The 27,119-nt window shown below is 38.3% G+C and overlaps 1 protein-coding gene across 2 annotated transcripts; it reads left to right on the top strand.

Moving 5' to 3' along the window:
- Window positions 1–3,241: 3,241 nt before the first annotated feature.
- Window positions 3,242–27,119, top strand: LOC124644311 (RNA-binding protein 38-like). 2 transcript variants are annotated; one of them, XM_047183648.1, is made up of 6 exons: window positions 3,242–3,884; window positions 10,790–10,916; window positions 21,209–21,281; window positions 24,088–24,323; window positions 24,506–24,688; window positions 26,424–27,119. In XM_047183648.1, exons 1-5 carry the CDS (start codon window positions 3,663–3,665, stop codon window positions 24,640–24,642), a joined length of 795 nt encoding a protein of 264 aa, XP_047039604.1. In that variant the 5' UTR covers window positions 3,242–3,662; the 3' UTR covers window positions 24,643–24,688; window positions 26,424–27,119. The 2 variants fall into 2 exon arrangements, with proteins under 2 accessions (XP_047039604.1, XP_047039669.1); XM_047183713.1 differs by having other exon boundaries at window positions 3,246–3,884; window positions 24,509–24,688.

The raw sequence follows: 27,119 nt of genomic DNA, 5'->3' as shown, positions 1-27,119 counted from the left end.
GAGCTATATCAAAAATCAACTCCTCCGTCTCACTAGGTGTAGCGTTTCACAATTTCCTCATCCCGAAACTTTGACTTGTACAGCCTAAAACACCACAGCAAATCATACTCACGTGCTATTTACGCCTAACCGTTTACCTGAACTATTATACATACCTCTAGTACGCTGCCAAAGGAAATAGTGTATGATTATGAACGAGTGACGTAGAGGAAGCAATCGTTCCACATAGGCAGTGTTCACAAGAACAATGCGTTTCCCACAGCCAGCCTTCCGGCCGGACGAACACGAAACCGACCATTGATTTCGTTTGACATCCATTATAAATATCTTATGATTGCTACAGTTATATGGTAATTAAATATTGAGTTTTTCATTGATGAAGAGGTCTTAAATCCAGTTGTTAAAGCTTGGACTTAAATGTTAAAGCTTAGATTAGTAGCAGTTTGGTCTTGAATATCAACATTAAAATCCTGTGAATCTCTGATAACTGTTGGATAGATGGAGTTTATTGCACGAGCCACAACTTCACACACTCATCAGCCCCGGATCTAGGGGGGGGCAAGCCGGGGCCTGTGCCCCGGGCGGCAAATTCAGGGGGCGGCAAAATCAGGCGGCTACCAAATTCACAGTTCACAGACCAATGGATAATCATTTATTTAACTTGATGACCCGGGCGCCTTTCTCGGTCTCAGGGGCGCCGCGGGACGCCCCACCACCAGGAAATTTCGATGAAATTACACCCGTTTGATAAGGAAGTTCCACATTGTATCACGATACTGACGAGCAAAGTTCCTAAAAAAGTCGCCTTCGCTCTGTTTGATTGATCATTTTGATTATTTTTTACTTTTAACATCCTCCAACTAAGTAAGTGAAAAAATTCTTGCTCGCTACGCTCGCAGCTAAATGACAACGCGGCTGTTTTTCTGATTGTTTATTATTTTTATTGACTCGGTCGTCGGTCATTGATTCGGTCTCTAATCACGTTTTCTTTTTATTTGTACATAATTCTCAGTTCAATTTGTGAGTCTTCAAACAAATAATTTTAAAAAACTCGCGCTCGCTACGCTCGCGGCTTCTTATTGCTTTACAATGTCCTTGATCAGGTATTTTTGTGTCGCAGACTCAAAAAATGTCGCGCTCGCTTCGCTCGCGCAATATTACACATGCATTGCCTTAATGACTTCATAAGTCAAGTCCACGCTGCCTTTTTTTTTTAGTGACGTTAAAAATCATCAAATGACCCACCCCTCCCGCTGTGGGTTAGCAGCGGTGAGGGAGTGTCAGACTCTTACTGACTAAAAACCGTCGTGTTCTGTCGTGGGCCTTTTATGTACCCGGGTCGCGGTATCTCTTTCGAACAACCCGCAGCAAGTCCACGCTGCCTTACTTTTATAAGTCAAATGTAGTAAAAAAATATATTTATGGAGTCCTCAAAAACAAAAAAGTTTGCGCTTCTGCCTGCTTGTTACAGCGCTTTTTAAAACTAATTAACCTTTTGTGTCCCAAATTAAAAAAATTGCGCGCCCGCTTCGCTCGCGCTACTTTTTACAATTGCATCGTTCTGTCTCAACTTTTATAACTTAAACCGCCAACAGTTTGAGCCTACAATGAATTGGACACATTTTTTTAAGTCCTTTACCTACCAAATAGTGCACTTCATTCGAACGTTCTTATTTATATTCCTTGTGACTACTCTAAGTACTTCAATACATAGGTGGCGCTTGGGTGACGATTGCACCCAGGCGCTTGGGTGATGATTGCACCTAGGCGCTACATGAGCTAGAGACAGCCCTGCCTGCCTACATATTAATAGCTAAAATTATATGGATGATAAAGGTGAAAATAAACATAAATAGGTAATAGGTAGGCGGGGCGGCATTTTGCAAATTTTGCCCCGCATAAAAAAAATTGAAGATCCGGGGCTGACACTCATCGCTTTTCGCAAAATGGAACGAGGATATGCTCAATAACCACACTTGTCTGTACCTATACAATTTTGTAGAAAATATAGAAATACACAATATACGAATATTGCATTGTTGCAAAATTGGTATCCGGGAAACTTAGTAATTTTGCGGTTTAGTTATTTATGCTTCGGTTTATTTACAAACGCAGGATAAAAATCAAAGTGGCGTTTCTATACAGTATCTAAAGGTAAAAGAAGATCTTAAGGTCAATATGGCTATATAGTAAATGCGTCAAAGATATACTTTACAGACTTCAAGTTTCAGTCCTCAAGTTACCAACTTTTTGAACAAACAATAAAAATACCCTTTAAGTTATATTGCTAGGGACTACTCCTTAATTAGTTTGCTACCAAGCAATATGAAAACAGAATCCATATCGGATCACTTTGTTGTGCCTGTTTTTATGTCAGGACCCTATTTCTAGGGAACGCCATAAGGTTTCGAATTGAAAGTTGGCACATTTGTCCTGTAGTAGGTTGGTATTTTTGGGTCGTAAAAAATTGGAATCGGACTAATTGTTACTACTTCTTACGTTGATGTTTTCATTAATTACTTTTCCCTTCTGCTATTTTTAAACGTTGAAACAAATTGCAATACTATATTGTAGTTTTTATTTATCATAAAGATTAGGTTTTCATTCGCTAGGTCAAGTCAAGACAGAAAACATTTGAATGCTACCTTTTATTTGTGTACCCATTAGGTACCTACTTTCGTTTTAGCATAGACACATTTACATACGAAACAACCGAAATGCGCTTATATTTTTGTTTCTTGTTAGTCGTCTTCTACTTAGATACAGTTTAAAACATAATCCAAACGAGATAAGTACGTTACAATCAAGCTAGTTAGCATAGGCATTCAGACCTAAAAACTTATCAGGCACCTAACAACGTCTTCAGAAGTACAAAAAACTTCACGTACCTACATAACGATGTAATGTTTACTAACTTGGCTATTACAGCTACCTCTGCAACGCAAGGTCAAAAGATCTTTATATTTTGTGAGGTCATTCTTCAGACGTTTTGACCAATTTATTACCATTCCTAATTATTTACGCGCGTCTCCGTATTGTTTGCCTTTGTCCCACTTTTTTTTGAATAGATGCGGTCTTAGCTTTTACGTCGAGTCTGTGTTTTGGTTTCAGGAAAAGTAACTTAGATCTGCCAATTTTCAAGTATTTCCAAGCAAAAGTTGAAGTGGATGATTGTGTTATTAATTCTGCGCATTCATTGGTAACAAATTTCTTCCGATACCTACGTAGTTGCGCATATGTTTGCCAAAAGAACTGTCATGAACTGTTGAAAGTTCGGGCAGTAGGTGAGTCCAAGTTAGTTAATCGAAGACCAACACAAGTTTGATAACGAGGCATATCATTAAGCATGAGTGGAGGGTAGCAGGCAGTAGGGCATGGTAGGGCACGCAACGCATGTGGCCGGGACGGTGCCGACGCATCTGGTGACGAGGGGGGCGCGGCGGGGGCTAAAATTAGTACCGGAGCGCCACGTGCGCTTCGAACGAGCATCAGTCCGCGCTCAACCACCACGTCGAACGGTCGCTCCCGCACACACGCCGGTGTTTACTACTGTAACTTAACCTACACACTCGTGCGACCCGTAGCCTGGTAGACCGCGACAGCGGCAGTGACAGTGTTAGCAGAGTGCAACGGTGGCCGGCGCGACGGAGGCTGTGCAAGGCATGTTGATGGCGGGCGCTCTGCCGGCCGAGCCCGAGGGGCTGCTGGCACTAGGCGCGCTGCCGGGCCAGAAGGATACCACCTGGACGAAGCTGTTCGTCGGAGGACTCCCGTACCACACCACGGACAAGAGCCTCAGGGAACACTTTGCAGTCTACGGTGATATCGAGGAAGCAGTCGTCATTACAGACAGACAGACCAGCAAAAGCAGAGGATATGGCTTTGTAAGTATTTTGATCACATGTTTATGGACTACTCTTGACTATTTCACCATAACCTGAAATTGACTTGTAACTTAGACATTTTCCTGAAACGAAAGCATTGAATTGACACGTAAACTTTAAATGCTCGTGCGCAGTCGACTCGTGTTGGCTCTGAAACAGCGACCGTATCGCACAGTTAGCGCGTTATCGCACCTCATTGCTACCTACATTATACCTAACCCACCGGCAGCTCAGTACGTACATGTACACATACCGTATATCGCGAAATTACATCAAACACGGAAGTTGTTTCACGCAGGTATAAATGTCAAACAAGCTAGGTACTTACTGAAAATAGAGGGCACGATGCGCAATACTCTGAAGTGCATCATCATTGCCGACGCTTTTCATTTCAGGACAGCGCGCTGTCGTATTGGGAAAACATTTACATTGCCAAATGTAACATGTCAGGGACACGTGAATCAGGAATATTTTACAATACTAACACTTTTTAATATGCATCGATACTCCTTGACGAATGTTTGTGTGAATAATGAATTTGGCGCGCAGTGTAGTTTCATGATTTCTTACCAAGTTATACCTAAGCTGTTACGAGTATAGTATTATTTCTAAACAACAGATGCATCAAATGACGTTTTTTTCAATGCAGCTAGTTGAATGTAATAAAGTTAGAGGCTTTTTGTTTGGTGCAGCGTGGGGCTCGTGGGAAATGAATCACAACCCCATTTTCAATTCGTGCTAGGGGTGGTTGGACCCTGAGGGAACAGTGCGCGTAGCACCCTCGCTGTGACATCCAAATAGCTGTAATAATCGCAATTCATCGTTCGTAACACTTTTCAATGTGTTGTAAACTAAAATTTCATTTACGAAAGCTATCCATAAAGTTTATGGATATAGTCTAATAACTTTGGGTCGACAAAATGATTTGTGTTTTGAAACATAATTGATGTTAATGCATTATTTGTATGAGGAAACAATCAAAGATTGGTTACGGATGAGATCTTTAGGGGGTAATTAAATTTTTATGTGATGGCTTTTTATGCAAATTGGTTTTAAGAAAGCCTAGAAGTTGCAGTTACTGATATAAAAAGATTTGTAAACTAGGTATTCCATTCTAATGATTGTAATTAATATTTTAAAAGTGTCACCAGTCTTTTGTAAAGTCAGGATATCAATTGAACCTCCTTTTAATAAATATTTAATTAACATATACATACTTACGTATTACATAACAACATCAAGAGTTAACACTACAAATGCTCAACATCTAGCTAGCTGGTGCAAGTCCCTTTGCTCCACATAGCCATTGGGTCGAAGCGACCGACGCGGGATCCAGTCGGGACGTGCTAAAGTACTCATGGAAAACAAAAGAACGTCATCTGATAGCACGCTGAGCACTGAGTAGTTTGAACAACGAGGAACACCATATACTGAGAAAAGTATAAAAAATCTACGAACACGGAAAAAATTGTAAATATCATTATGACACTAATTTGATAACAAAAAACTTTACTTACATTATTATTGTGGTATGACAAAAAGTTTTCGGTGTGACTTACTATGAATTTATGTGATACAAACTTGGAAACAATTTTTTTCTCATGAGTATATGCAAAATCTGGGCCTTTGAGAGATCTAACCTCTTCCTAAAAGTAGGATCATTTATAAGAAGTTCGTAATACAATCCTTTGCTTCATTCACGTCTTACACCCTCTTCAGTTACGTAAAAACACTATCAGTAAAGAAAGATCTGCATACATATTTAATAAACATAATTTCAATCTAATTTCCCAAATCGTATTCCTTGGAAATAATCAGTATCTTCATGAAGATATGGATAACAATATTTAATGACGTGATTGTGTCTAACTTTGCAATCTTTATCGCTTAATCGGCAAACAAATCTTGTAATGAAATTCGGTTTTTCTAACATAAAATATTTCACCTATAATAAGTTATCGTTGTGAATTCGCAGTTTTCATGTCAAATAATGGGAGTTAGAATTTGTTCGGCTGGGTAGCAAGACCATTGATAATTTCATTTTCAAAAGAATGATCGTATTTATTTCAAGCCCCCATCTTTACGTTAACTAAGTGTAACTTTATTCATGACTGCTGCAAAACTTGTATAATTAGCCAAAATAAACTCTTGCATGTTTTATTTAAGTTCTAATTTGAATCAAAGATTACAAGTTATGACTTGACAAGAGGTAATATCTTTCAACCTCTTTTTAATTTTACTGAAAACTGAAATTCTATTCTAGTTTTATTTGAAGAACTACTGAACAGCAATCCAGGCCACATTGTTTTTAACGAATTAAATTAATTCAAGGCCTTTTTTTTTACTTTTGACTTTTTTGACTGAAAAGCGGGAACGTTCAGCAAACTATAATTTTTTCAGATTCATGAAAGAAATAGTAAACATTTTGATTGACGAATCTGAAATCTTCTTTGAACCATATTTCCTGAGTCGCTGTCATTTTTTAATATTCGATAGATTTGCTGTCTATTAACTACTTAGTTTACAGTTTTTTTATCAGATCAAACGATATACTTCTATTGATCAACGTAGGTAGTATAATATTTTTGAGATCATGGAATCCGTACTAATACTATAAACTCAAAAGTAACTCAATAATAACTCTGTGGGTTACGCGTTCTTTAAATAGTTAAATCGATGGATATGATATTTGGTACAGAGATAGGCGGCACTCTGGAGACGGAGAAATGTAAACTACTTTTTACGCGGGGATACGAGTAGACCCCCTGAGAATCGGGTGACACCGCGTTTAGATGTCGGTAGGTTGTTTAAAAGTGCAATATAATTATGTAGCAAAATAAAAAAAAACTAAAACACCGCATGCATTGCGTTGCTGCAAAAGTAACGTGGCTATAAAGAAAAAACAAAATAACAAATCAATTCTGCATGCTAAAATGCATGCCCAACCTTTCAATTTAATTTGATTATTTTCTTCATGGACGAGGTCTCTAAAATACAAGTTCTTCATTATAAAATTTAGCGTTCATAATATTGATTAATTCTTAAGTTCAAGGGTAAAATCATTTAGTTTTGATTGGAATTGCTACTTGCAACTATTGCAGTTATTTAATCAAAATCTATTTATTTTATCAACAATCATTAGTAATTTGTTTCATTAATGCGATAGAAACTTTAGCTTTCTGTCTGTCTGTTGCGCTTTCAGGGGACATGGCTACTTTTTTCCGGTTGCAAAGTATTTCATACGGGATGCGGGTGGAACCGCGGGGAACAGCTAGTAAACTAAGAAGTTTCTCAAAAAGTAAATGTATAAAAATCTGTCAATTAGATTAGATTAGATTATTCTTTATTGTACACCAAAAAAGGAATTGACAACACAGAACATCACAACACACAAAGTACAGTACAAATGGCGGTCTTATCGCTAAATAGCGATTTCTTCCAGACAACCTTTGGATGGAGTATATCTCATCGTAGAACACAATGAAAAAACGAGCAGTTTAGGGTATACATACATAATATACATTATATATAAGTGATAAGTACCAAAGATATAAAAAATAAATAAAAATAAATATTCAATAAACGGAAAATAAAGATAGAAGAACAAAGATAATAAAAGAAAAAATAATAACAATACAGCGTCAATGTTATATTTATATGCTTAGTTTAAAATGATGTACATGTTAGTCACTACGACTGGTTCAAAAACTGAAAAGGTTACAATAAATGTTATTTGGCCCGTTATGATTATTTCCTTTAAATTATATTTCGACGATTACTTTATTACACTCAAGCCTAAGTGGTCAGCTACACACTTATGTAATGGTCAATTTAATTAAATAACTACTTCCGATAACATGACGGCTTCCTTCAATGTTACTCGTAAAAAATGCATTACGTGGAATGACTTTATACTTATTTGTTCAGAATATATTGAAATCTTAGACACTTATTAAGTTATCATCAATATCTGCTTAACCTTTTACCAACGATGACGGGGTCGGCTTCTAGTCTAACCGGTAGGTACCAGTGTTTAACAAGGAGCGACTGCCTATCTGACCTCCTCAACCCAATTACCCGGGCAATCCAATACCCCTAGGTACAGCTTGGCAAAAAAGAGTCACACGCGGTGACAGTTAGAACTAAAAATCAAAATCAAATAAAAATTGTTAACATCGTTAATACTGGACATTGAAGTGTCCCATTGACATCGCCTACTTAGGATTGAATATCTCCAAAAATAACAAATATCAAAATCTGTGAGTCGTAGTATTCCGGGTTGCCACAGGTGCGATAGTGCTGACCTCATTTATTCCACACTCTTTTTTGCCAAGCTGTAAGATTGCTTGTCAGACTTACTGGCTGACTACCCGTAACTACTGCCAAAGATGTTCCAACGACATTATTATATGAATTAACACACCTATTACACTTATTAAGTTATAAAATATTAAAAACGCCATGACATAATAATTGTTTTCTAGTTAACTTTATTAAAGATTGTATGAAGTGCGGTGATATGGGCGGATTATGGACACGCCTTCTCTGGCTACGGGCTACGTCGTAGACCTTTAAGTTGGCTACACTGTCAAAAATGCTTACTAACTCCTTTTTCTGTTTTGTCTATGACTTCGTCTGTTTTTTTTTGTTTTATAAGACATTTTGTTTTTCGAATAAAATAAAATATGTATAATGCTTCTTCATTCTGATTATGAAGGTCATACATACAAATATTTTGCTTCGATGGATGCGAGAATTTAAAGTTGTGCAAAGAATATTATATAAAATAATGACTGTCTTTATCTAGACAATGGAGTGTGTTATTTATTTATATTTCCGCAACTGAGGGAATATGTCACCATGCAGCGAATAGTTGTACCTTTTAAGAAAACTTTTTACCGTTGCAAGTTAGCAGTTGAAATCTGTACCTAAGGCGTCATGTAAAGCCTACATCTCTGAATGCCACTCAGCAGTGGTCGCTGTTATGATTTCACATTAAAGGCTGTGAAGTGGAAAAACTCTGATACTAGGCTTGTTAAGTGATTTTAAAACTTGCAGGGCACTTCTTAAGAAGAAGAAACCGTTACTAAATTACATTTTGTGGAATCACGAATATTTTGGTATCAGAGAAACGATAGGTATCTAGGGTACGAATGAATCCGCTAGAACTGAGTTGTTATATAGGTAAATGTTACATAAACGTGTGTCGTCGAAGGTTGAAGTGCCCGCAGACTAGCAGAATCGCTGATCGATAACTATAATTCACTACTTACATAGATACCTTTGTATTGGTTTCATACAAGATAACATCTTCTGAACACAATAACTAAACTATATGTATCATATAGTCTAGTTTTATATATTTGTTTGGTTCTAAAGATCATTCATTTCCATTAATCATCTTTATATTCACAATTCTACTAATGTACTCGTAGTCTCGTAGATAACAGAAATAACTAGTCCATCTATAAATTAAAAAAAATAATAACAGCAAAGACCATGAACCATATAGGTACCAAGACCATATTTATTGTCAAAATTCTATCTCTCGTTAGCAAATCAAAGAATATCGGAAATGGCCGTAAACGGCTTCACAACGTAGGAAAAGGAAAATTAAAATGCGTTCTGCATTCTCGTCATGTTTCAAGTAAAATGCACGACGTTCAATTATGCATATACCTACAATTGATAAGTTGAACCGTTGAACGAGTATTGGATAAGTTATATGTACATACCTATATGTATGAGGAACACCTTTTTCTTACCTACATTTGAGCAATGTTTTACGCTGTCGTCGTGCAAAAAATATAGCATTTTACTGATGATGATTATATACTCGTTCATTACTAAACTTTATCTTTATCCATTGAATTCTTCGAAAGTTATCTTAAGTAAGCTGTTACATAAAAAAAATAATCTTTTAGGAATATTTTGATGACATTGCATTTTTTTAAAGCAAGTGTAGAGTTATTGCATTTCATCAGGTTGTTTCAGGAAAGTAGGTTTGGAAACCGTCACAAGGTTTGCAATTTATCCCTCCCACATATGTGAACAAATTGTTTTGGCGGTAGTTTGTGTTGTGTGTGTTCTGATTAAATATTAATGGAGGTAGGTAGATGGAATGATCAAACTATAAGCAATGCCAACTGTTGCTTAGCCGTTACTTAAAGATCAGTTCGGCAGAACAATCAAACTTACAGCCAATCAACTAACAGGCAGTTAGCCGCGCGTTGATAGTATTCCTTATCGCACACCGCGCCTAACTACGATTTGTACGGTTTACGTTACGAAGTGTGCAACTTACCGAACCATATATTTAATTTATACATTGCTCCTTTATAACACTAGAAATTAACATACAATAAGTATTAAATTTCAAAATCATGGGCATCATTGTTTAATCTGTGATTATTGCAAAACAACACACTACGGAAATCAATGCGTAAGAATTCAACACACAAAAAACATTTTCGGTGTCATGGGAACACATATTTTTTACGATCAAAGGCAAAATACATGAATCCAAATGAACAGTGGGCTATGTTGATCAGGAAACGGTCACAAATCCAAAAAAAGTAAATCTAAATATATTTTAATTTACAATTCCAGACTTTCGATATCTGGAGGTCATCAGACATTTGCCTTAAAGCAGTGTTCCATTTTAAAATGAACCCCCGTTGTTATATTGTGTGTTTCCGTCTATTCAAAGCTCAGACCCTAGCGGGGGACGAAGAAGGTCAATTCAAAATGGTCGATTGAATAGTAGAAGCGATGAGGTGACGACCCGCGCATGCATTACAATTGGTAATGCCGGCTCGACGTCATCCTTCAACGTGTTTGTTAGTTATATGGATTCGGCATAAAATTACGTTAAAAATAGTTCTAAGCCAAGCGTTTGTTTTCAGGTAATAATGGGTGACCGAGCGGCGGCGGAGAGAGCGTGCAAGGACCCGAATCCCATCATAGACGGGAGGAAAGCAAACGTTAATCTCGCCATCCTCGGAGCCAAGCCCAGAGGGAACCTGGCGCCAGGTTAGTGACACGCTTGCCTTATCGATACCAAGATAAGTGACTGCCGGCTGCGGGAAATAGGTCAATACGTAGCAGGTAACTGGTATTGTTAACCTGTCGCTTTCGAATTTTAATTTTACATTCACTGAATATGAGATCATAAACGATGTTCATGGAAGTTGTACTTTTTTGGCATCAGAGTCACACAAAGGGTATTAATATAAACAGTCTCACAACATTCACAACACATTTCGTTTCACAAGTCATTTTACGCTGGGTACAGAAACATAATAGGTAGGTCCATACTGTAAATGTACCTATGTGTGTACTAGGCGCACTTATTATTACTGTGAACAATTGGGCAATATCCGTATTTAAAATTGAACAATATGACAGGAAATTGTTTTCTAAACATTAAAAACTGTTAAGTCTGGGAACGGTTACAAGATTCGTATCCAAACTATTTGGTCCGAAAGGTCCGTTGCTATTCAAGATAATTTGCGTCTTTATGATGTAAAATTTTACTAAACAGCCTGACAGTTGTGGTGGCAAAAGGATGTAAAACTCGTTCAAAAAGACAGGCACAGACAAAGGATTCAGAGCACATTATCTCTACGGGTTGGTTTCCTAAGGGTTGTTTAACCTCCGTAACTTCGAGCGAAGCTTATCAACGCTCAGCTGTTTGTAAAAGGAGCATTTTTTGTTGGTACAAACGTACACATGATCGTTTTTTGTGCCTCGACTTCGTTTTCGTCAGCGTGTTGTCAACGGACAAAAAATTGTGAGATCGCGTCGTGTGAGATACAATGCCTTCGCGGGGGTCAGGCTTACTTACATGTGTGCCAGCATTAACATTTATACTATGTAAATGATCTAAAATTTTATAAACATAACAAGGTACGCTGATTTGACTTGCGTATTTTGTATTTTGATTCAGGAAATGGAGAAAAAGCTATTACATATTCTACCGAAGATTGAAGCTTAATAGATTCTACTGAAAGAGACCTCAAAATAAATATACCTAATATGAGTTTTTTAGACCTTTAATTATTACACTTCGCTTTGGAAGTTTACCTTCTATTATCTTAAATACATTGGTTTCATGAAAACCAATCGCATAATTATGTAAAATGATCTATTTAATAACCGCTAAGGCACAAGTGGGTCGCTTTATTTATATCTTTTGATTAGTTCCCGATAGCAATCCGATAGTGAGTGGTTACTGATAACGAATCATTTGATGATATCTCTAAGTGCGGTTAGGTAAATTAATGAAGTGCTGCTCAATGACAATATTATCGGAAGAAGGTTGCAAATGCCATAGACAATATTTAAAAAATGGCCACTTACTTTAAAAGGGCAGCAATCCACATTTTCAAATAGACAGTTAAAATAATAATCAAGCCTTAATTACATATAGTAACTTAATTTTAAACTGTCTATAAACTAATAAGCGTCGTCGCCATTAATTACAATTTATTGCGACTGCCGCGGTGACGTGTCAAACACAATAGTGATTAGTACAGAGAACCTAGCAGGACATGTCCTTAACACCACGTACAAAGGAAAGTGAACCTTAATTGGAGGTACATAAGGTTCTTTTTAGAAAGGTTGATGGTTTATGGTCGTTTTGTGGTGTATGGGGAGCGATCAGTGTCCCGCCCCCGCCGGAAGTCCCTAAACGCTCGGAAACGGAAGTGCTCGGTATACCCGGGTCGCTAATTGATTGCGCCCCACGGACACGCTGTGTAACCCTTGCAAGGTGACATAGTGTAACCTTTCTGTAATCTCTGCATCTACATTCCGGGTACAAGGAAAAAGGGTAATAACGTGTTCCTTTTACTTAACACTTGGTTGCAAAAAAACCGGGATAGTAACATAGTTACATTTTAATAATTTAATTTTATCTAGCTATTTTTAGTTTCGATATTAGGTGGTCAGTTTTCTTCTTATCTACAATGGCTGCAATTCGATTAACGTATCAAATATCCGAGTTTAGTGTGTATGAGTGTTGCATAAAAGTTTGATTGCACTTTCTTTAATGTAGACGGTTAAAAAACACTAATTGGTTTGTCCTTCAGACGGCAACCGTTTCCGATGCGTAAAATTAAAAGTTAAATAATTATGATTGTTTTTAGTTGGTTCTACATTCATCGCTCACAAGTTTATAATAAACAAGTAGCAGAGGCCCGCGGTTTCACCGATTTCCGTTCCTTGACAAAATATGTTGCAATATTACTCAGGGAGTCGGGGGTAGTCTTGCTTCCCTACAGTGAAAGTATTTTTCAAATCGATTCCGTAGTTTCGGAGCCTTTAGGGTACAGACAAACAATAAAATTATTCCTCTTTATTATGCTGAGTATACCTAGATTAGTATAGATATGTACTACAATACAATAACATGACACGTCTACCATATGACACGTTTGATCGATCTATACGTAATTTATCATCGTTCGTATTCAGTCCAGCAATTTAGCGTAATGAAGGTACATCCATACGAAGGTGAAACGGGACATTGGTAATAATTATAATAACCCTAAAGATAATAGAGAGTTGGTAGTTTTTTGTCACGCGAAGTGTATTTGAAAATAAAATTGTTGTTGATACAGTGGCTTCAATGGTTATTCGTTCCGCCTCACTGCTTCGGAAATGAAACATAATATTCATCTTTGATATAAACTGATATAATGATTCCATGTAATAATTATGATATCTATATTCCTGATAATTTATAAGTAAATTGATTCTAGAGCTTCCTGGATGTAAAAGCCAAATGGTATTTTTGATAATCGGCATAAATTCACTACTCATATAGGTTGGTATAACAGGAACAAATATGTACTTATTCATGAAAGTAATCGATTTCAGCCTACGGATTTTAACTATCATCATGAAATTGCAGAAAATATTTTGTCAAATACTTTAAGCGCTAAGTATTTCCCTTCCCAACAGTTTGCATGAATAATATAATTTTCATTCACATAGGTAATCATAGTAATTACAATTTCTCTAATCAATTCGTTCGGGCTGAGTTCAGAGCATTGGCAGAGATTCAAGCGATTCACATAAACCAATTTACTATAACCACACTAACTGACCATCACATGGTTGGAGCTAACATGAATGACATAGCATAATGAAACTTCCGCGCATACGCAATCAACAATACCTTGATAGCCACTCGTGGCGTATATAATTTTATGCAAAAGAATCACTACATTTACTTAGATTGCAGGGCAATTTGCCCTGCTATATGAGGGTAGGGTGTGATTCGGTATGGCCTTCGCACCTACTTTGTATGGTACATACCAAATTCTTGTTACCACTTCTATTAGGTTATGCGGATATAAGATCTATTTTTATTATTGTAAAGGAATAACATCTGGTTACAGCTAAAAATTCACCATAAAGGCCGTTACAAAAAACCTAGTTCATTGACGGCCGAACAGCTGATCGTCGGGTCTTTGTCAGATGTCTGAGAAAATTGAAGAGCGAATGAATGGCTCCGCATCCTTACTACAACAACGTTTACGGAGGTCGCGGCATTGTTCAATGTGTCGGGTAGTGCACACATTGAAAACAGTTGCCGGCTCCGGGGGGAGGGGTGCCTGACACAATGGGTGCGGGCGCGCATGACGAGACACCTGGTTCGCTATACCGGCCGCGCCATATGCCACGCTCCCTATGATATGCCCGCGCGCAATACCAACCCTGCGTCAGCTCCGAACTTGTTTACAGCTCGCTAGGTTTCGTAAATCCTATAAACAGTAACGAACATACAATAAACATAATAAATGTACCAAAAGTTGATCTGCAATATTTTTGATAGGGTGCTTTTTGCGATAAACGGTTATAAAAGTGTCTGATTTTACGGTATCGATTGGAAGCGATGTTTTTCGTGAGTAATTTTTTTATGTCTGAATTTTATAGTTTTGTTATAGGATGCATTGAGCAAAGTCAGCGTTTAGTCAGTTACTGATTTCTCTGCTAGATTTAGCTAAATGTTTTTAAAGCCATCCTATGATTATGCTCTATGATTTTATCGATTCCGGGAATCTCTGTGCCCAGAACACCAACACAATGAAGTCAGTGTGCAGTTATTAGTTTTGTGATTTCAGACGTTTTACTTCTACGTAGATTGTGAACGGATTTGTGCTCAAATATTTGAATCAAACAGTTTAGTTTTAGCTTGCGACTGGAAACATCGCGGGAAACGCATTAAATCTGCCGCCACAGAGCCTGTTTAGTCTACATTTTGTGTCTTGTAAAATTGGTTTATACACAACGTCGGAGCCGCACTGTATTTGTTTACGAAGCCCTTCAAACGTACCTTTAACTGATACGTTGAAATAATACTCCCAGAGTCTGTTCACTGTGCATACATTTGCAACACGCTTGCAAATGTTCCAATCCCCTTAATCTAGATTTGGTTCATAAGCTTTGTAAAGAAAATGACCGTTAGCTAGGCCGGTTTTAGGGAACGCTTTGTCCTCAAATAATGCGAGTGCAAGCTTGGCCGTTACCGTTACGGAGGGGCTGATTTACAGAAAATGATATGCAAGCGCTCGCATTCAACTTGCTAACTACGCCTCAATATCAAGTGTAAAAAACGACAAACTTTTTTTATTCTGTATTTACAGCTTCAAAAGAACTGAATATAAATGACAGCATTAAATTATCTCCTGCATTGTATCCTACTGTATTACAAATTACTCGTAGTATGTTGGTTTTTGCTATTCATGAATTATGAATCTTCGGCTATTGGAGCAGTAAAACTAGATTCGCTTAAAGTAGGCAGAGTCTGGTTTGGATTAGGCCAGAATAATATTTTTTTATGGAAATCCATTCACGGGGCTTGATGGAGGCGTAACGGCTTGTCTGTCTTCGGCGCCCGCGCATCGTGGCTCTCGCCAAAATAAATAAGCCAGCTTAACGCGCATGTACGAGTGAAAGGAATAGATATACTTGGTTACATATGTGCATATTTTTATTTGAACTATTTCTAGTTTTATTTCTATGAAGGCGTTAAAGACAATTGTACCTTCATTTAACATATTTGAAGAACTGAAACAGTTAACGAGACATTCCTCGTTGTTTATTTAGGTGTATTTTTGCACAATAGGTATAATGAAAACTGAATTTTAGTGTAACATTGTACCGCGGCGGTAGGCACGCTGTTTACATACATAATGTACACGTTAACTGCTGCGGTAAGAAATTTGTGTAGCCCAGTTTCTAAATACACCGTAGTGGTTGCAACCAATGGGCGATTTCAGCGGGCCTGGCGTCGATTATGAAAACATTGTTAAAGTTTTATTATATGGGCGTGTTGATGAAGGCCGAACGGGCCACTTGTCCAAACATACCAGGCGACACTATGAATTATTGAGTGGAACCAGCACCGCACTAATCGATTCACACCTGTCTTTGAAAGGTTTCCAATCGAAAACATTCGAGTGATGTAGAAACATTCGAGTAGAATACGACTCGTTGTCCATGCATATCGTGTAGGTGTTAAAATTACTTGAGTCTGTAATTACATTTTCTTTGTAATTTTCCTGAAAGCTTGCGTTCTGATTCATATTCTCTAACATCGTAGTAGCGAACTGTAAACACGGATTTCAGAATTTGACTGTCGTGAATAAGTCTCTGAGCGAAAAAACCTCTTGGCTTGATTAGACTTTGTGGATGGCGGTAAATTAAAAAAAAAAGAATTAAATACATTTTTTGTACGTGACATCTCAAGTATTAAAGCTATTACACAATGACGGTTGAGCAGTAAGTATGTAAGTCATCATTGATTAATGGATAGCTTGGCCCTTTGCGGTGTTGGGAAGGGGTTGTCCCTGTGTTTGGCATTGCAGGCGGATCGCGTGCGCCGGCCGCCCTTCGCTCGTGCATTACTTATGTGCCCAAACCCCCCGCAGTGGCTAACACACCCCAGCGACTATTTTTATTTAGTCTTTGGGATTTAGGCGCTGACTGCACCGATGGGTTCGCACGCGCCGCTCTTCCAATCGATACGGCACAGCGAACTCGTTCATTTAATTAATCGATTTTTGTTCGTTTGAGTCTGCGTTAATTTTAGATGCAACTGAGTGATGAGGTGGTTTACAGTTTCTTTTGTTGTTCAATTACAAATCGCCAGCTGCATGGCATTTGACTTGATTCTTCTTTTAAAGAATTTCCTCATGTAATACTTTTTATTACGGATTTGCTATGTACCTAATTTGTTTCTGCTTCATCGTACATTGCCTTACTCATGCTTTTCAGTAATCTTTGCGAAACCCTACAAAGTGACTAGAAATCTAGCTTTCGGTGTCATGTTACGATTCGTTTTATCAATGTTTGTTATTAGGTAATCCTCGTATTCTATTACATCACACTTCTACATACCAGACACTGTATTAAGGGTCCTATAGTTTAGCTTACGATTTTAAATAAGTACCACAGGTTTGATGGCATATGGAGTTCCCCATATAGCTAGTACAATAGCAGCTTATCTTCAAAAAGCATAACCACAGATCGATACATGCGAGCATCGTTTATAATTGTATGAAGCGAAGCCATAATGGTCAGCCAGTGGCGGTCGCGTGGCCCGTGATACGATCTCGCTTCACACCGATTGTTTGTATCTTCGTTTTATTGCAACGGAAACTTGTAATTACCTACCTTCAGTGTCGCTTTGATGTAATTTCGGAATTTTTGGAATGCGACTTTTCTATAAATGTTTGCTGTCTTCTTCTCTTTAGAGATTTTTGGAAGATATTTGAGGAATGATTTGGTTCGCGGTTGGTGGATGATTCGAGTAACCTTTACATGAGTATTAGTTTATCAATTTATTGCTATTATTATTTAAATACTAGTTCTTCACTAATTGTAATATTCACATTTTCAGCATTAAGTAAACATAATTTTGATCAATATTCAATTTACTTTAGGTAATTGATTGTTAAAGCATGTTGAAACATTTCAGTAGATCGTCGAACAGCCTATAAATAATAAATACTTTTACACATTTATTCTAGGCTACGCATGATCAACTGCTTAGTTATTTTCTAGATATTTGGAAACTCGCAGTGAATTAGAAGTAAACCAGATTTAGTGCGCACAGATAAATTAATTTGCGACGTCGTCGCCACACTAATAACCTCGAAGTTGTTGAACGCCGTCCAACTGAATAACAGCGTCTTCCGTATACTGCGGATGTGTGGCATGTGGCCCCAAAAATCTTCCTAATTACTATGCAACATACACTATCTATCTTTCCCACATCTATGTAGCTTAATGCTCATGTTCTAGCCGTCATTTGTTTTTGGACATACTATCAATAGAACTAGTATTTTCTGAAACTGAATACTAGTTGTGAGCGTAGGTAGACGGCACGAACTCGCACTCCTAGCATCGAGCAGTGACCCCAGTTCACACAGGAACACTTCACTGTAGTAGTTCCGTTCCCTTTGTCACCATCTGAAACATGATCCCCGTCCGCGACTTCCGCACGAAGCCCCTTCGATCCTCCGATAATCCTCCTATAGCAGATTACATTCTCGTTACATTTAAACCGTTTACAATTTTAAGTAGAGAACACGTTTCTGTATTTTTTATTCACTCCGTATCTACGTATGTCGACCTGATCTGATGATCTTCATAAGATGGACGTGGAGCTTTCTTCGTGTCTTAATTATTATTTATGTACAACAGCTGGCGTGCAGAGGTTGGTCGGGCGAGGCTGAGTCCGTCCGGCGAACGACGCGGTTATTTATAAAACAGAGTTGCGTCTCGTTTTGTCTTCGGCGCGCTCTTTATTTTGTCTAAATATACGCAGTTTTGGGAACGTCGTCGCGGCCGACTCTGCCGCGACACCAGTTTTGGCATCGTGCCAGAACCTCATCTTTCCTCGCCAGTTTAATCTTTTGTCGGGAGTACAGGATCTACAAAGTGTAGCTTCCAATTAATTACATACCTACGTAGATGACTTTAAAACTTGTCCTCAGTTAATGATATTAAAGTTATCATAAATGCACGTGGTATCTAGGTAACAATTGAAATAGGTTACAGAAAATCGCATAAATTTATCAACCATACCGGGTCATTAAGCGAAGCAAAAGATACGTCGACCATTAAAATTGCCGTTGGCTCGTGCGCGCACGTGTTTCTCCAAAAATAAGTGTCCCAGGAACTGAGGTCGCAAGTGACGGGATGGGGAGGGATGTAATTAATCGCTCTAACCAATTTTTCAGACCGCGAAATAGGTGTCGGATTGATGACCGACACCGTCGGAGACGACACCGATCAGATCAAAGGCTCGCCAAACACAAAACCGTGACGGCCATGAGTCCAACACGGCCAGTTTGGCCATACGAAACTGGGCCACGACACATCTAGTTCTATTCTGGTACCGATAAACTAACACGACATATTTATTCTACAATGTATTCATGAAACTGTGTTCACAATAATGAGACATTTGACTTAAATTTATTGGAGAGTTTTGGCTGCACAAACACTTTTCTAAATCTAGAACTCATAAACGAAATCATTGCAATCACTGATGCTTCAATTGTTGGTAATTAGACATGTTTATGTATCTTTTCGCATAAATTGATATATTGTGGAAATCTGGAGCATACAAAAGTTAATGGCAATGAAAATGCGTGCGTATGTTGGATACCTTTATATAATAATACCCTCTTTCTATCCCGCTCGGGCGGCGCGCGTCTAAAATCGTATTTCCGTAGAATCCTTACAAGCGACGTTAAGCACTTACTGTCGGCTTTGCAGTTCGACGACCTCAGCTCCAGAAGACGTCCTGAAAAAAAACTCAAGCAGAAATTCAAACAAAGCGATTTAATTTGATTCGTACTACCTACACAATGTCCAAAATAATTTCAGGGAGGACCCGTGACTAATTATACCGAAGTTTTGATGAGTGATTCATTTTAGTTTTAGCTTCAAAGCGTGTTTGCACTGCGTCATATTTTGTTCTACATCGTTCTGAATAAATCCAACTGTTTGCCTTTTGTGTTGTATTTGACAATCGATTACGACTAAAATCTATCTGGGTCACATATAAGCAACAAAAGACCATCGCGCTACATTCAGGCCAACTGACAATGGACATAAAAGGAAAGAGAAAAAATTTAATGAATCAAGATAAGCTTTGTGGTGGACAGTGGTTCGACCTCGGCCGTCAAATGGCACCGCATCGATCGAACAAATGCGGTGGCACATCACGCGCATTGTACGGCACGCGATTTGCCACAGACTTCAGCCGATCATCACTAGTTCCATTGTGCACAATGTGTACGGGACATTCAAATTTTTCACAATGTCTGTAGGTAATAAACGCAAATATCGATGTCGTACTATAATTGTTAATTTAAGGGTACCAAGATTCTTCTACCAGGGTTCTTGCATGATGTATGTAGATGACCATACAGCAATCCTTTTTTGATGTATTGCACAACAAGCGTAAGGTGATAATTTGGGCACACTTGTATCAGAATCGAAAGCAGCAAGGTCACCACATACTCCCACAGCAAGCGAACCGCAACACCATCCGGAGAGGCTGCGGATGTGATCCACTGTAATCACCGGTGAAATTTCGCCACACAATAGCAAATTCGTTTACAGCCCGGTAGAGGTTACGCTCTTCTGAATATTACCCATTAATCACAGATTATGATACAAACACACAATTATTGGTGATTGCTCACTTCCTAAATATGACATGTCATTTGGTTTCAAAATTGCTGACACTGTAACAAGCGGTCCGCGAAAACTAAGTACATGTAGCTAGGTAACAGTATGGCACCCGGGAAGTGTCGTCATTTTGGCTAACATCGCCCATCTAGGTGGAAGATGCCTATATGAACGTGCGTCGGCCTGTGCCAAAGATCGAAAACCATTTATAGCGTGTGTTTGTCGTCTTCTTGTCAAAAGGTATGCCCATGGATGCCGGTGCCCGGGCGGGCGGCGAGCTACTAAAATAGACGCCGCCTCGCGCGACTTAACAATGCAATAAAAAGAAATTAACAGTGACGTTCCCTGCGCTAAGTTGACTCTCATGTCATTTGGATGTGGTCCAATCTCTTCGAGATATATTTTAGTTTGACTTCACTCTAGCCACTTCCGCTAAGTGAGACAGAAAATAGCGTCTTTACGAACATTCGTGATGAAAGAGTAATGATGTAGTCTAAATGACGTGGGTTATTTTTACGATTGAAATTGTATCCTAGCTTCGGTTAAATTCTAATAAGATGGTCTCTGCAAGGGGACATATAATAATAACGGTTTATTTCTTTCAGGTTTCGGGTTAGCCGCAGCAGCTGCGGCGGGTGTTCGTGCCGGCTATCAGACAGTGCTGCCATCGCCGTACGGGTAAGTTGCCGCTCGGCTGGTCCACTCTGTACCATATATGTATCATGTATCAATGTTCAGTGGTTCAACACTTCGATATTTGCCAGCACTAGCGGCGCCGCATGCCGCTCTGAATACATCTCACGAGACAAAAATCAGACGTAGTTTTTTATTTCTTAGCAAAGAAAATTCTCAATTTATTTTTCCGGATCATAGATCACAATCATGACTGAGAACTCTCTTTTGCACTTCGCAATTATAATCACGTACCTACGTGCGTTTGTAATGTCTAGGTCTAAGTTATAACTTTCCATTAGTAAATATTTCTGAGGAAAGTCATTGAAAACCTGAAGCCTAACTTTGACATTGCAAAAACACGTATTTTTTACTGCCTATGTAGACACTAAGTGAAATCTTATATAAAAGACATTCTTTTAAATGTTCTCGCGACCAAATGACCCTTAGTCATAATGTTAGGAAGAGGTTAGTTAAGGTCCAGGTTGTAAGGCGTAGTAAGTTTGCTGACTTTTGTCTCGGTAGATGAGGCGAGCGGCGTCTCCGGACGGCTAGCGGCGCGGCGCCCGGCGGACCACACCTAGACTAAATTATCAAACATTTTCACATAGGTATCTATGGCAAGCGTGAGCGTGAGAGTGGATTTTTTTTCGTTTTGGGTGTGAATTAGTCGATTGGGTTTTTTAATGTTTACGTTTTACAAAGCTATACCGGAGCATGGGCGGCGCCGGCGGCGACGGCGTCGGTCGCGGGCGCCGCCCACCGCCGTCACACTTTACGCATCGTTCTCGACACTCAATGTTTTCTTTACTTTATGTTTTATGCCGTGTTCGTGTAAGATTTTGTTGATTTGAATTGAGTTTTGTTGGTGGTGGATTTCGTTAATACACTTACTGAGTGGTCGCGGCGGCGGCAGTCGACCGCGCGCTGTGTGTGCGTAGGTGTGCGCGCGCGCTCGACGGCCGCTGCCGGGCCCGCGCGCCGTGCTGTCTGCCTGCCTGCACTCCTCGTGTGTCGGTTCATTACATCGACGTGAGCTCGATCGATGCTCAGCCAGGGCCACCACGCCAACACAACTGTCCATATATATTATTCAGTGACACTCTTGTTTTAATGGATATAATCAAGTGAAAGCTTCAATCGAATTAACGCTTTTATTTTCTTTTCCAATCCAAATAGGGTTTACTGCGATGTTTGGGAATCGATCAACCTATTTGCTTTTCGTACTCAAAATGTCAATATGATCAAAAATGCTAGGGTGTTCGTCTGATTTGGTGATGAAAATTGAAGGGAATTGATTGGCCTGAAAGACACGTATTCTTAATTGGGTTCTTACGAACATGTGTATTCATTATGCATAGGCAAATAATGTTTTATCTATTGATTAGGCAAATTGTTTTTATCAACAGACAACAGATGATCAGATAGGAATTAATCGAGCTTAGTTGAATTATTCTTGCGATTACTTGTTTTGCATGTAACTTATGTAATTATTATATACTTTCTCCGAGATACGTTGAAAGTGGCATTTAATTGAATCCTCTACATCCTGTATTAGCTATCAGTCTAGTATGTGGTTGTGTTTTGTATTTTAGTAGATGTGTCAGCTCGGCTTGTGTGAGTATTTATATGCCAGTTATAATAATGCTGTTTGTTTTCACCTACTACTATATTTTTCTCTCTTCGAAGTAGATAATGTATTAACTTGGGTGCCAAATGACGCAAAATTCAAAGTAACATAACGTAGCAGTATGATCATTATAGAAAGAATGACAACTGTAGATGAGATTGTACACAATAGGCTGATGTGATAGTTCTCTATAGATAGATGATGCGTGCTCTGTGGTATACTCTAGTCTGCAAATCCAACTACTTACAAGATATGAAGTAGGTATTTAGCGACACAGCAGTAGACCACAGGTGGGCGTGTAAGGCGGGCGGGGCGTGGATGCGGGCGTGGACCACGCATGCGTATTGCCTCCCATCCCTGTACCATGCTAATTCAGTCGAAATAGAACAAACAACAGTCAGCCCGTCTCTATCACATCTCATAGTGGTAGAAAAAGATGGATAATTGCATCGAAAAGTGGTGCGATGCTTAATAGTGTGGTTAAAGAGAGCCCTCCAATAATGCTGACGCGGTTCGGAGCGAAGTCAAGTTGCTCTTGAACAAACTCGGCCGCCTTCATAAGCAAATTAAGCAGAATTTGCATTTTTTATTCAAGCTATGTTGGATCAGTATAATGTAGAGTAGGAAGTTAAAGGGCCTTGGTAACTAAAGTTAACCATCTTAATAGAGACTGTGTTTGATGAAAAATAGTCGATGCCTACAAGAGTAGGAATGCGTATAAATTGATGCTATGCTATTTACATATCAATTACCCTGACTGTGCACGACGATGTAGCGATAACTAGGCAAATACCGAGTGGTCCGGATATTTCGGTCGAGGCGGAGTGCCGCCCGTTGTATATTTTTATTACATTTTCTTAAACTTTCCTGGCACTGACGCACGGCGGCGGTTCCGCAATGGCGACATAGGCAGACAGTCGCATACTTACATATTTATAACAGTTTATCGATGTCTACTAACATAACAAGATTAGATGCTCGTGCCTGACGAGGCTGCTGGGGCTAGGTAGTGTGACCGTTTTAAAGAGTATTAATTCGATGTCACCTCACGAGAAATTCGAGAAGCTCGTGAGGTGACATTGTGGGTGACAGAAGGCGTCAAATGTGCAGATAGTTTATATCTGAACTGCGCCTTTATTGGCGGGAGGATAACTAGATATAAGTTTTGTTATAAATTGGCAGGTTGTCGCCTGGATACATGTACAGCACGCCTCAGTACATGAACGCGATGAGCGGCGTGGGAGCGAGCGTGGGCACGGGAGCCGGTGGCTTGGTGCAACTGCCGCAGCTGCAGCACGCCGCTGCAGTTGCTGCAGCGAACCACCTGTACGAGTATCAAGCGGCTGCAGCGCAGGGCGCGGCGGCATACCAACAGCAGTACGCAGCAGCTGGCTTCGACCCTTACGCTACAGCTGCTGGTTTGTAATTTACTTTCTCGTAGACAAGTATCTACCTATTTGGTCTTCTGAATCTTTTCATACGGCCAAAGATTCTCTTGCTTTACGTGTAAATATTTTCTCATAAAATGTAGTAATAAACTTGGATTGGGGAAAAATGAATGTCTCTTCTTGCCAAATTAAAAAATGTTTCGATGTTTCAGCAGCAGCGGCGGCAGCAGCTAGCGGTGCAGGCTACGTGTCTCCGTACTACACGCTGCAGGGCGGCGGCATGCAGGCCGCCCCCCTCCTGCCCCCCCTGCCCTACCCCCCGCAGCTGCAAGAGGCGCGGATGCAGTAGATCTCACCACTCCGTTCCCGGAAACATTACTGATGACGCGCCCCATGTTAGTATGAATTCAGATCTGAGTTTAAAGTAAACATACTTGCAATAACTTGCTAAGTTTCACCAGTAATGAATTCGAGAACCTCTCACACGGTTATAGGTCTGATTGTGAAAAGTATAATGACACAGCTGTTACAGCGAACGTTCGGTGCCTTTTGTCGGACGTAGTGAAGTCGATAGCAAACCATGTCATTAGGAAAATTTAATGATTACACTCTGATGGAAGTAAGGCCAAATATTTAGACTAAACGTCTAGAATCTAGTTGAATCCATAAACCAAAAATGTTAAAGAATGACCAAAGGCTATGAGCTTTTTATATTATAGAATTAAGACCTCGGTACTTAACCAGTTCAGTGGTGATGAAACTATGTAGTTAATGATTACGTACTTATTCGTACTATGTGTACCTAAGTTATAAAAAGCACCAATACCATTGTAATATCGTTAAGATACTAGCTATGTTGAAATATTCTTGCCTCATTCATTCAACTTCCTAACATCACATATTTTTATACGTATAGACCATAGTTAGATATATTTTCTTATTAGATACCCTTCATATTCAGATATCTATATATTAAAAATATATTCTAATATTTAGAAATGAAAATAACATTTAAAAGCATACAGCTGTTAAATGACAATAAATACAATTAAAAAAAGCATTATCCATGTTAATAAGAAAAAATAAAAATTTATGGCAAGTTATTTTTAATTTGCCTTTTTATGCAGGTACAGTAGCAACAAATATGTATCTTGCCTATATCCTAAAAGGAATTGAAAAAACTATAGATAAATTGCAAAACTTTTTTACCATCAGAAAAGTATTTATTAGTTACCTCATATGAGAGTCTATGGCATCTATCGATCAATGCTTGCGAAAACGCATTAACTCTCTGACAGCTGTTTATAAAACGAATACTTTACCTAAAAAAACCTCTGATTCATCACAGTTATTGTGTACTTCCTATCCATAATTTCCATTTTATGTAAAGTTTTATTTAATAAGATAGATGTATACACATTTATCCAGTTACTTATTGAAAAAAAAAATCTATGGAACGCCTTAGAACTAAACTTAACGCTTGGATTTACGAAGATTAGTTTCGAACGAGTCAATCTTATGTGAGCAAGCCTTCTTCTAAATCATTAACTTATAAAAGTTTACAACTTCATTGCTTATATAACTTATTAAGAAGTATTATAAGTGAGTAAAATCTTCATTCGAAATGAAGTCTCTCAATTTGTTTGGTTGTAAGACGCCATAGATATAACTTAAGTTTTTCTAGTTCTGTATTAACGTGTCCATGTTGCTCAATAAGTCCTAAAATGGACTTGGTTTAGCTTAAGAATGAGGGAGAGCAATAAAGGGTTTAGTAAGTAATTTTAAGTAACGTACTTTATTACTGTCTCAGTGAAAAAAACTACAATATTTTTTGTACACAACCTATACGCCCTTGTACTATTAAACTATTATTACATATATAATTGTTTCTCCAACGCGGTCTAGGGTACTTAGTATATTTAATAGTTAGGATAATTCAATTACTAGTCCATGTAATTTTAATATATTGAATTATAGGCAGTCGCCGGCCATTCTACTAATTAAAAAATCGATATACTTATATATAAACGAATTACATCGTCAACTGCTTGACGTGATACAAATCAGCTATGGACAGTTCTGTATCATTTTAGTAACGGCGTATTACTAACTGTTTATTTCGTTTGGCAGCCATTAAAATATTAGCGTGGGAGTGAGATTCACCTAGAATGAAGTCGAGGACTTGGACGGCGACATAGTACAAGTTAGGGGTAACAACCCGAGTAGGTAGGTATCACTGATACATAGCACGTAAGCTTAATCATAATTGTAATATTCTGTTATTCGTAATTTATTTTGTTGATATTTGTAAATCTACATGTTGATAACTATTTATTATGTGGAAGATAAATAAAAAATTGTTGAATATTTACCGACCGAATCGAATCTCTCAGCGCCCGGAGTTTTCACAGTTTAAACATGATTCGGTCTGATATATTGAATTATATACATTCATTATAACTTTAAATGTAAGTAGAATAATATTATAAGTAGATGCGTACCAAAAGAAACATAGTAAGCCATAGAAGTGGCCATCTTGCCTTATATATAGAAGAAATATTGTACTTAGTTATATATAACACTAAATTATACACACATATCATCAAGGTATAAAATTGTTCAGAGCGGCAATACGCACTGAATTGTCCATAATAGTGCATTTCATTCACAGTAATTTTAAGCACAATTACTATTATATATGTATTACATTGCTATATGAACGTGAATTCATAATAAATACTTAATAACTGTTATAATTAATTTTTAATTATACTATCGTACTTAATTTAGGTTATAATAAAAAGGAAAATAAATTTTTAAGGTACA

The sequence above is a fragment of the Helicoverpa zea genome, chromosome 1 (genome assembly GCF_022581195.2).
Source record: "Helicoverpa zea isolate HzStark_Cry1AcR chromosome 1, ilHelZeax1.1, whole genome shotgun sequence".
Lineage (NCBI taxonomy): Eukaryota > Metazoa > Arthropoda > Insecta > Lepidoptera > Noctuidae > Helicoverpa > Helicoverpa zea.
This window is presented reverse-complemented; position numbering and strand designations above follow the sequence as displayed.

Coding starts and splice junctions, on each gene's coding strand:
- LOC124644311 (XM_047183648.1), top strand. CDS start 3,663: ATGTTGATGGCGGGCGCTCTGCCGGCCGAGCCCGAGGGGCTGCTGGCA. Junction 21,282..24,087: donor GTGCTGCCATCGCCGTACGG/GTAAGTTGCCGC, acceptor ATAAATTGGCAG/GTTGTCGCCTGGATACATGT. Junction 24,324..24,505: donor CCCTTACGCTACAGCTGCTG/GTTTGTAATTTA, acceptor TCGATGTTTCAG/CAGCAGCGGCGGCAGCAGCT.